The sequence below is a fragment of the Diabrotica virgifera genome, chromosome 8 (genome assembly GCF_917563875.1).
Source record: "Diabrotica virgifera virgifera chromosome 8, PGI_DIABVI_V3a".
Taxonomy (NCBI): domain Eukaryota; kingdom Metazoa; phylum Arthropoda; class Insecta; order Coleoptera; family Chrysomelidae; genus Diabrotica; species Diabrotica virgifera.
In genome coordinates, this window is record NC_065450.1 from 69,254,280 (window position 1) to 69,266,665 (window position 12,386).

The 12,386-nt window shown below is 31.2% G+C and overlaps 1 protein-coding gene across 7 annotated transcripts in view; it reads right to left on the bottom strand.

Moving 5' to 3' along the window:
- Positions 1 to 12,386, bottom strand: part of LOC126889443 (putative fatty acyl-CoA reductase CG5065) — a 268,588-nt gene that overhangs the window by 206,645 nt on the left and 49,557 nt on the right. For 5 of the 7 annotated variants that reach the window (XM_050657753.1, XM_050657751.1, XM_050657755.1 and 2 more), the window contains 2 exons: positions 3,265 to 3,373; positions 2,399 to 2,644 (listed from right to left, as the gene is read on the bottom strand). In XM_050657753.1, coding sequence (XP_050513710.1) covers positions 2,399 to 2,644; positions 3,265 to 3,373 — 355 coding nt within the window. The remainder of the gene's footprint in view (positions 1 to 2,398; positions 2,645 to 3,264; positions 3,374 to 12,386) is intronic. The other 2 variants (XM_050657757.1, XM_050657756.1) reach the window with 1 other exon arrangement.

The window sequence follows — 12,386 nt, forward strand, 5'->3', positions numbered from 1 at the left end:
CGATTTATTAACGTACTTTAAAATATCATTGCATTAGTCACATTTTTAAAATAGTTTGAAATTAAAAAAAATCGATTTATCCGTATAGTGTGATTGGTCAGTGGGGTAAAGCTTTGTAGATCCATTATAAGTAATAGATAGTAATAAAAGTTAATAACAAAAATTGTAGCCAACTTTGATTACAAGTTGATAATAATCAGTAATCGTAAAATGTAAGTTTTTTTAGACAATTATTCAGTCATGGCTTACTTAAAATTTGGAAAGATTTAGACCCGTAATTATTAATAATTTTGCTCTGAAAAATGAAAATATCTCGAAAACTAATAAATTTACACATAGGGAATGTTATACAAAAATTATAGTATGGTAATGGTACTTTTCAATAATGATATAAAATACAGGGTGTTCTATTTAAAATTACTGAGAAAATAATGTACTTGCGTTTTGACTCACCCTGTATTCAATATAAAGAAAATTAGCAAAACCACCATTTACGAAAATTTTGACAATAAAGAAAAAATATGACGTCAATAAACCATTGATCATGTGCTTGCTTTTATTTATACAGGTAGTTAAACTTGTTACGATTATCATATAAAATTGGTTATAACTTTGTAAGTACCCCGTATAACATACCAAACCTTCTTATTTTTGTAATCGAAAAGTTACGAAGATTTCGAATATAAAATAAAATATATTACTATTTAAAAAAACATAAGTTTGGTCTGCCACTATGTTATCGAACACCCTGTAACATTCTAACTAATTTTGTGATGTGAAGCTCAAAGTTCGCTACAATTTTTGTTATTAAGTTTTATCGCTATACATTACTATAACGGATCTACGGAGCTTCACCCCACTAATTATTAATCACCCTGTATAATGCCAGTAAAATATTGCATTGTTAGCTAGTTCTAAGCTATCCTGAAAATTTCAGGTGTCTAGGTAGCCTAGAACTATTTTTAAAATGGATTACAAAATTTGCGGAGTCCGTGACACCAACCAACCCAAGTATATAAAAAGGTTTTAAAAAGTAAGAGAAAGCACATCATAACAATATATATTCAATAACACTATAAAACAGTGTTGAAATTATCGGGAATTGCGGTCTGTGGCTTAGATTGAAACTACATTTAATTCTGTTGAATTGGATATTTTGATGAGTTTTTATTAATTTTTCATCTTCATCATGAACAAACTACAAAATTAACTAACAGTCAGGTACAAACATAATATTACAATGCTATAACTTACGAATTGTTGTAGGTATGTTATATAAAGCAATTTAACTTAAAGCTATGCTTGTCGTTTCACGAGAACGTCGAGGGCGGCACTGAGTCAGGTACCTTTTCTCACATGTGTTAACCCTTAAACGCACAACCTTTTTTAGGTTCCATGTACGCCCAAGGGTGGGTAAAAAATGTCCACCTCGAAAATAGCTAATAAATTTATTGAGAGTTGTTGGAAATGGATTAAACTTAAGAATCTTATGCTTAATAAAGACAGCATCTTCTAAATTATTAATATAAACACTTTACAAACCTTACAACAAAATTACAATGTACATCAAAATTAACATACCAGTAAAAGCCAGTAATTCAGATTTGTCGATTTTCTCCACATTCTTCCTTTCAGCCTCCTCATTGGTGGATAATTATGTCGATTATGTAATTATACGTCGATAATTATATGGATTATGTTCCTACCAACCAGAAATTATATAGAAACCTTTAGTTACAAGTTTTACCAAGGGTGTACTTTTTATGCCCACCCATATTTAACTCAAGATATTACTTTTATTTTCAAAAATATCGGGAGAACCAATTTGACATTCGATAAAAGGCTGTCTTTTTAACAATAAATAATTTTTGGAAAATATTTAAACACGTAATAAATATGTTACAAGGAAATACGTATTAGGTGGACATCTTTTACCCACCCTTGGGCGTTTAAGGGTTAAGGGTCAAAAGTTCCAATATCGAGCCATCTGTTTAATATTCTGCTATTTTTAAAATTTTAAAACATTGCAGTAAATTTCGCTTAATCTACTTGTGTCTGATTTGTAATTAATTGAACGTTTATTACTGTTTATATGGTACATCTCGAGAAATAATCTTATTATTAGATTAATAATGGGTTATTGTATCATGGGCAAACCAGCAACGGCATTTAAAATCAGTGTCAATAGCCGTTTCATCTTTGCATGTGTAGTCACTAGAAAAGCTCTCTGGTTTCAACGCTCTGGTGTCCGTGTGTCCATATCTGTTACAATTTGCAAATGAACTGTTTCTTCAAAACCTCGCAGATTTCAACACCCTGGTGACAACACATGCTAGTATCTGTAAATATGCGTCCCGCATATGGTATATTTTTTGCTTATTTCTCTGTAGTAACTCACCTTGGTATCTGCCCAATCAATCTTAAAATCAAATCAACAAGTAGTGATGGTAACATGTGGGATATTATCACTTCAGAGTAAAATTTATAAAAATTTTCTGTTAAAGCTACTTTCGGATGACGTAACATCTGCGAATATGGGTTCTCCTTGTAAAGTTTATCGCCAAATCTCATTATTTCTTCTAAGGTAATACGGAGTATAGGGTTATAGGACATATTGTAAATTTCTATATTATCAGAAGTAGTCCTAAAAGTTTTACATTAGGTTAGGTTGATGAAAAATCATAAAAATACAGTAATACGTAATTAGGCCTGGATCCCGCGTACCAAAAAAGTTTATTAATAGCAAGCTAAAAATTTGTTAATAGCTTAACGGTGTCTAGTCGGACAAACTTTGATGTATGGGAACACTGGAACAGGGGAAGTTTTAATTGTGGAACATGATTTTAATTATGGAACGTGTCATTCTGACAAGTTTATGATTGTGAAAACTAGCAGGTTGTTTTAAGTTTATTTAATAGCAAAATTTAATAATAAATGTCGAATTTTAATAAATCCGACACGTATAACATGTCAAATGACGGGAATTATGTTGGTGGTAAATAGCAGTCTAATGTTTGTATGAGAGTTAATGAAAGGGTAACAAATCAATTGGAATTTCTGTCCAACACAATACATGGGACGTTTTTGTGGTCTGACGTTCGAAACCTGTAACCATTAAAACTTCCCCTGTTCCAGTGTTTCCGTACATCAAAGTTTGTCCGACTAGACACAGTTAAGATATCAACAAATTTTCAGTTTGCCATTAATAAACTTTATTTTGTATACGGGATCCTCCAGGGCTATATATATATATATAATACATACTTTTTTGTTCTTTGTGATTCGGTTGCCAATATGATCCCTTTTATGACGTAGTCGGCCGGTATATAATCTACTACGGCATCTCTATTTCCATAAATTATCCTTATCACTCCTGTAGATCAAAACGGTGATTTTAGAGAAGATGTTTATTACAAAATATTTATTAAAATAAACACAAAAATGACAATATTTCATAATTGACGATATTTATTTCATAAGTCGGCTAAGGAAAAATCAGGAAGTGGTGGATTTTTATTTTTCAAAGACAATAGAGACAGTGCGTTAACTCATTTGAAACGTAATTCATTTCTCTATTTAGTAATATAAATAACTTCTCCAAGAAATTAACGCAACCCCTTAAAAATTGGTAATTTTTAATGTCTCCAATTTCCTAAACCTGTTGTCTGATTTAAGTGATTTTGTTAACATGTTATAGACTAAAGGCTAATTTTCACAGATCCGATATCCGAAGACACGAAATACGAAATTTTTTCGTACGATTATATTTGATTGTCGTATCCGAAATTTTTTGACATTTGTGTAATATGTCAGATTATTCCATGGATTGATATTTGATACAAATGTTTGCTGTTGGATATTGAACAGGAACATATAGATAGTTTTATTTCGATTTTATTCTTATTATTGTTTGGATCATCATGGATTCGTCAAATTATCTGTTTGAAGAGGATAAAAATGTGAGTTATTGTTAGAAGTACCATCACATCCATTTATAATTAACTGTTTTTAATGGGAAATACAATTTTACTAAAAAATAAAATCATTTTTTTTATTAAAATTGTGGCTTATTTCTCATTAAGAATTGTTAATTACAAAAATGCCACAAGAAAATAGTTTCAGAACAACATCCATTTATAATTACGATTTTGTTGTTCCATTTCAATATATCAAAAACATAAACACTTCACAAAAGTAAGGTTATCAAGACGTTCAAGATAGAATGTCATGTCAAAATTCATCCGATTTTCGTGCAAAAGTTAAAATAATTTTAACTTCTTCCGATGACTTTTTAATTTCGTACGAAAACCCAACTGTCACTTTTCAGCCAATGAAATTCTCTGAAATTTCTATCGTATCATCGTACCGTCGGACATCGGATCTGTGAAAATCCACCTTAATTCTTTAACAATATTGCTGTAATAAGATTGTTGCTCGACCAAGGGCGCCCATATAAAAATTTTTAGGGGGGGGCCAAACGTGAAGATGTTGCACATTACATTTTGTATATTTCGGATGACAATATATACAGTAGACTCTCTCTATAACGAACACGGATATAACGAGGTTTCGCTTATAACGAGGTACATTAAGTGTCCCATGAAATCCCTATTGAACTATAACGCTCTATAACGAGGCATATTTGGTTATAACGAGGAAAATTTAAATCGAAGAATACTTGTCTTTACCTGTTTTTAGCGTTGTAATGGTCATAAATAAATAAATGCCTTAACTACCTGTACATAGAAATGCCCAACGTCTGTCTTATTATCGAGGCCAGTACTATAATAAACTCGGCCACCTGTAATGAACATCTGCCTGTTTATCGACCGATATTGAATACTATAGGAAATTTACAATCTATGGCGGCGAAGTCTCATTGTTCACTGTTCAGGTTGACCATCGACACATAATAAACTACGTAAGAGGCATCAAAAAATTTCATTATTATTATTGTTTGATATAACGAGATCCGCTTATAACGAGATAATTAATTCACCATTTCAGTTCTCGTTATAGAGGGAGTCTACTGTAGTTTAAACCACCTAAAAAACCTAGTTTGAACCCTGTTGTGAGGAATTATTCATACATTTAAACACTAGACCAGGACTTTCCAAAATTATTCGTACTGTGACGCCCTTGAGACTTTGGATTTTTTTTGCGACGCCCCTCAACCCAACCCCCATAAAATTTATCAATTTTATTAAGTACTAGCCTAGTAACAGGTTATAGTTATAACAAAAAAAACTATTTGAACATTTATATTTTTATTAGAAATTAAGAACGAAATAAAAAAATACGCCCAAAAATAAAAACGGATATTTTTTATGTAACAGTCATATTACTCCAGATCTTCGGGAAAATATTTCTCAAAGTGTTCGCTCAATGATAACAAGTCTTGTGTAATCATATTTTTTAAAGAGGGATCGAGGATTTCTATCAAGTTTTTTTTGTAGAATACCTTGTAAAGCAGGGAAACGGTCAATTTCTTGATCTTCTAATTTTTTCTTCCATAATAGCAACTTATTTTGAAACCCAGTAATTTTATCTGCCAATAGGGATGTTCACTAATTTTTAAATATAGTTAAATTCAATAGATTACAGGGTATATAAAAACGTAACAATCATAAAACTGTTTAAAAATGTATATTTTTTAAGATAAATGAGTTTATAATGTTGATTTTCTTGGAGGCTAGAAAAACGGTACCCTGCAGCGAGGCTACGGTCTGTGACGTCAGCAGTCGTAACGTCTTTGATCGACGACTAGTTTTGTATACTTATTTACTCAGTGTATTTGAATGTGCGCAGTTTTTTACGTATTTAATTATTAAAAATAAAGCCAAATAGGTGGTGTTTTGTTCCTGGGTGTGTAAATACATCAAAAAACAGTTCCGACAAGATTTTTATTACCGTTCCAGCCAATTTAAAACAGAAAAAGAAATGTTTTGTTGCAGCTAGAACTTAAAATAGCTGACTTAAAGAACTAACTTAATAAAATAAACATTATAGAAGTTTTCCAGAGACTTTCGGCCCTTGGTAATAATGTAATTGTTCTTTCTGCATTTACATTTTTCAAAAATACTTATTATTAGTTTTCTCAGGATTCGAAAAAAATGAATGAATTTAAATAGCATTGGACCAAGATTTTGCACCTACCCCCTTAAAGAGTAAACGAAAAAGTTTCGGGACCTCAAATTTATATTCCTTAAACTGGGATATTCCTAAAAATAGGATTCTAATAATACATACAGTAAAAGTAAACCTTGAAATAACTACATGTGGATGTAGGTATGACTTTATATTATATTAAAATCATTAATAATTTAGTGAAAAGATTGGTTGAAATGAAAATGTATAATACCCAAGTTCAAAAATATTTTTTACCTTGGAACAGTTGTCAACTCGAAATACGAAACAACCGAAATAAGATCTAGAGTTGAAAAGGACATAGCAACATTTAACAACATGCATGAGAAATATTTTCACCCATTGCGACATAATATCTCTCCCACTAAAAATGCGGCTGCTAAAATGTTATTATTTCCGGTCTTGCTATATGGCGCAGAGGCCTGGACAATAATGGAAACATTAATGAAAAAGCTAGAGGCATTCGAGATGTGGGTGTACCCACGTATCCTCAAAATATCCTGGGCGACCCACACCAACGTACAGGTATTGCGTCGAATGGGAAAACAAAAAGAAATCTCTTTTACAATTAAGAAAAGAAATCTTAAATATTTCGGTCATATCATGAGGCATGATAAATATCGTATACTCCAACTGATAACGCAAGGTAAAATAGAGAGCAAACGCGGACCCGGAAGAAAAGACACTCATGACTTAAAAACTTACGCCAATGATTTGGACAAAAATCGATCGAGTTATTCAGAAACGCCTCAAATGAAATTAAAATTGCCATGATGATAGCCAACGTCCACAACGGACAAGGCACATGAAGAAGAATAAAAATATTTTTAATACACCTAACCAAGGTAAAGTAATAACCAGCCAATGTATGTATACAATATGCATGCGTACAATGCATGCATACAACTTTCTCTATTTTTTTTTGTGGAGTATTAAGCATTTATTTTTTTAGCTTAAAGAACACATGGAAAATTATATGGAATATACACTCAGTAAAGCTGTGGTAGATTTATTTTTTTACAAGATGCCAATAAATCATACACCATTGTTACATCTACACTACAGTCGGTAGTTTATACGAATCGGCTTTCTGAAAACCTTCTTCCATTTTATTTGTTTATTTTTGTAAAACCCAAAATATGTCCTTACAAACAGTCTATCCACTTTAAACTAAACAAATTCACTATAAAACTCCACTTTAACCCTGATAAAACAAGAAGAGAACAAAATAAAATGACCTGAAACGACAAACAGGTAAACAGTAACACTATGAGAATGGCGCGCGCTTGGGGTATGCAACTAGTGACGTCAGGCCAATAGAGAAGCGTTCTTGAAATTTAAAATAATGTTAGATTTCTAATAAAGATTTTTTATAGGAAGGCTTTTTCAATTTTGTTGAAATTTTGGACAATTATTCCTAGGGTGTTTCTTAATCGTTTTACATGTTTGAAATGACTTTTTAATTTTTTGTGAACATCCCTATTGCAGGATATGAGTATTGTAATAAATATATTTTCTGTATAAAAAGTCCGCCCTGACACGCGACGCCCCTGGGACAACTCGGCGACGCCCCAGGGCGTCGCGACGCACAGTTTGGGAAGCCCTGCACTAGACCAAGTTTTTAAATGGAAATGTCATGGGTACCACAAAAGTTGGGCCTCTCTTTAAAACCCGTTTGAAAAGAATACATGCTTGCAAAAGCCTTCCCTTCAACTTTGGCGAGCAGACTAACCATGAGTATGTGTCGAACCAAGTTTTTACTTTAAAATCTTAAAAAGGAGCCCCCTTTATTTTTGCAGATATATAATCCTTATGAAAAATAAGGCACACATATTCCAAACATTTTTAGAATTGTTGATAGATGGCGCAAATAAATCGCATTTTCCGAATATAGCGCCATCCGTCAAGTCAACAATTATAAAAAATTTCGAATAAATGTTACTTATTTTTTGAGGAGGAAACTCAATCTGCAAGAAAAAACGGGGGTTCCTATTTAAGATTTTAAAGTTAACTTTCACCCCACCTCCGGAGTGTGGAATGAAAAATCCTGTTTGGTGTCATTCTATAGATTTTTGAAAAATATTAAACACGTGTTTTTTAGTTTTTATTTGGAAGTATATTTCTCGAGATATTAGACCGTTTCTATAATTTTGCTGTGGTATCACGATATACCGTTTTTTCCGATTATAGCGCTATCTATCCACAATTCGCAAAATGGCTAGAATAAAATTTGCTTATTTTTACAAGGAAAATCCAAATCTGCAACAAAAATTAGGGGTTCCATTTAAGATTTTAAAGTTACCCCCCGCTCCACACCCAGGGGTTGAAGTGGTGGACTTGTTTAGTGTCATCGCATAGATTTTTGAAAATTATTGAACATGTATTTTTCAGTTTTTCGATCCGATGTTCATTTCGCGAATTATTCGGCCTTTCCGCTACTTTTGGGACACCCTGTATATAACACTCATTCATCATGAAAGATCGCCTGTTTTTCGTTTAAATAAAATTGTTCTGTTCATCATAATGAACACTTTAAAAATAATCTACTTACTAAAAAAATACTTTTGCAAACTAAAATTTGACTATGCTCAATAAATTTTAAAAATTATTTTTCAGTATGAATTTTTTCAAAATATAATTACTATTTTATACCAGTTGTTAAAGACACATGGCTCATTAGTGATTATCGATCAGAGATCGGATTTCTTGCTGATATGGTTTTTTTGCAGTATTATAAATGATTCATTTAATTTGTAATTTTGGGTGTCAATTACAGTGTATATGTTTCCCACGCCTCTAATCTCTTTCAATGTTTTCGTTAGTAGCATACCGTGATTGTGGGAAATGTGTATTATGCACATTCCATACAGACCACTGTCGCAGACACAAAAATTTTCTGTTAAACTATTAATAACTACCCAATATGTGAATTTTTTTTATTAATAAATATGTTGTTTCCAATTTATCTCTCAAAATTATCCAATATTGTTTTGACAAAAATACGTTTATGTAATATAAATTTAATTTTTTTCTTTCCCGAAAAGCTAGGGGGGGCCACGGCCCCCCTGCCCGTGTGTATGGGCGCCTATGTGCTCGACAGGTAAATTGCCATTGTATACCGGATGTACAAATCAAACTGTGATGTTTTTTCAAAGTTCGCGTGACCCTGTGGAATATTCTAGCATTTATAAAATACTGAACTTAAAACCCAACTACAGCCTCATGTTTTCTTAACATTCTGTTTTTTTTTATTTATTCGCTTATGTTGGATAATAAAAAAGTTAGATACTTTAACAACTAACCTTGTTTTTCATAAATACAGGGTGTTTTTAAATAAGTATGGCAAACTTTAAGGGGTAATTCTGCATTAAAAAATATGAAAGTTTGGTGTATAAACTTATCTCCGCAAATGCTTCGTTTCAGAGATAGAGGGTGTTGACATTTTTATTACAAACTGACGATTTATTTATTGCTCTAAAACCGGTTGAGATATGCAAATTGAATTTGGTGGGTTTCAAGAGCTAGTTATTGTGCATTTTTTGACATACAATTCAGAATTTTTTGTTCACCATTGGCACACATAAGAGTCACATTTCCCCTATGCACGCCAATGATGAATATTAAATTCCTAATTGTATATCGAAATACGAAATTGACGAAAAACAAGGCTAGTTGTTAAAGTACCTAACTTTTTTATTATCCAACAAAAACGAATAAATTCAAAAACAGAATGTTAATAAAACATGAGGCTACAGTTGGGTTTAATTTCAGTATTTTATAAATGCTAGAATATTCCACAGGGTCACGCGAACTTTGAGAAAAAAATCACAGTTTGATTGGTACACCCAGTATACAAAGACAATTTACCTCATTAGCAACAATATTATTACAGCGATATTGTTAAAAAATAAGACTCTAACATTAAAACACTCACTTAAATCGGCCAACAGGTTTAGGAAATTCGAAATATCAAAAATGGCCCATTTTTAAGGTGGTGCGTTAATTTCTTGGAGAAGTGTATTAAAATAATTAATTAAATAGGTAGGCGACCGACACACCCCTAATTTGAGGCTTAAAAATCGAAAAAGTGAGCATGATAGGTGAATGGCAAATTTTGGCAATTATTTATGTTTTTGAGGTCGCTGAATCCGAATATAAGGTTTACTTTTATCTAGAATTGGTGGAACATCTTGAAAAATCAAATTTTATGCGCAAATGCGAAAAATCAATTTTGATGATTTTTAACTTTAACTCACTGTATCTTTGGTGCTGTTAATATTTCCTTTTCAAAAATTTTGCTGTGTCATCTTTGAAAAATTTAAATGACAATGAAATTTGTCCGAGATGTTTGAACAAATTAAAAGAGATGTTGTTAATTTTTATACAATTTGTCGTTAGCTTTTGTTACTTTTACGTTTATTTAAAAAGTTGAGTGACAAACTTTTTAGTTTATAATTTTAATCACTACAGCATTAAAACATAAGACACGAAAAAGTTTTCTGTAAAATTTTAAGTCAAACTATTCAATAGGAAAAAGTTATGTGACTTTATAGATGAGTCCAAAAACGCTTATTTCTCGAGACACTGACTAATGTGTCGTGAATGGCTAATTTTTATCATACTTTACATTTTTGATAGTGCTGAATACGAAAATGAAGGTTTATTTTGATTTTTATATGGGAGAACATTATGAAAATCGCAATTTTACCCTAAAAATAAAAAAATGAAATCATGTTTTTCTTAATTAAAAGCTGCACCATTTTTTGCTATAAAATATTTTGTTCTTTCTATTCTATATTTTAACATAAACTTGACTAAAAAGATAAATTTCAAATCTTGTCACTTAACTTTTGCGATTAAACTTTGCAATTTAGAAATGAAAACCTTTAGAAACCTTTTACTTTAAACAATTCATAACTTTTATTAAAATAAGACAGAAAGATTGAAACAGACCCATTGCCTTCAGAAAGGTAAGAAATACATGCTAAAAAAATTTCAGAAAAAAATACTAAAATTGAGTTGTAGCGAGTTAAACGCAAAAAACGTGATTAACTTTTTTATTTTTAGGATAAAATTGCGATTTTGAGAATGTTCCCCCATGTAAAATTCAAAATAAACCCAATTTTCGTTTTCAGCACCATCAAAAACATAAAGTAGGGTCAAAATTAGCCATTCACCACACATTAGTCAGTATCTCGAGAAATAAGCGTTTTTTTGGGGAGTGCCACTCGTCTATAAAGTCACATAACTTTTTTCCTATTGCATACTTTGACTTGAAATTTTCATGAAAACTTTTTCATGAATTATATTTTATTGATATATGGGCTAACATTATAAACTAAAATGTTTGTCACTCAACTTTTTTAAGTAAATGTGAAACTAACGAAATCTGACGACAAAATGTTTAAACATTAACAACTCCTCTTTTAATTTGTTTAAACATTTTGAACAAATCTCATGGTTATCTAAATACTTCAAAGATGACACGGCAATATTTTCAAAAGGAAATATTAACAGCGACCAAATAGAGCGAGGTAAATTTGAAAAATCATCATAATTGATTTTTCGCATTTTCGCATAAAATTTGATTTTCGAACACGTTCCACCAATTCTAGATACATAAAAGTAAACTTCATATTCGGATTCAGCGACCTCGAAAACATAAAGAATGACCAAAATTGGTCATTCGCCTTAAATTGATTTTCGTAGTCGGTATAACGTAATTTTAGGGGTTGCTGCCGCTCGCCGTGTCCAATCATAATTTGCGGTAACTTTGATGACTATGACTAATGACTAGTAATGACATCAATTTAAGTACAGTCCATCTAATTTACTTACCGTTGCACGTCATTATTTACGTTAGAGATCTAAGTTGACATTGTTGCCCAATTACAAAAAATTCTTGAATTCATTTTAAATCAAATACATCACACACTTTTTGCGGAAGTGGATTATACAGCAAAACAAATTAATATTCATTGTAAATAAATAAAAACTTTAGAAATAGAAAACAAGAATTAAGTTATAATCTTACGTTAAAGTACATAATAAAAATAGTAAATATAATTAAACAAATACTTATACGCTCTGAGCTTCGCTGGTGTCGCTCCTAGCGGTTACTAATTCAACTTTTACCGGTAATTTTTAAACTTATTATTTAATTGTTATCGCTTAATATTTACAACGCAAAAAAGTAATTAAATTTTAATCGATTTTTTAAAGATTTTTCTAATCATTTT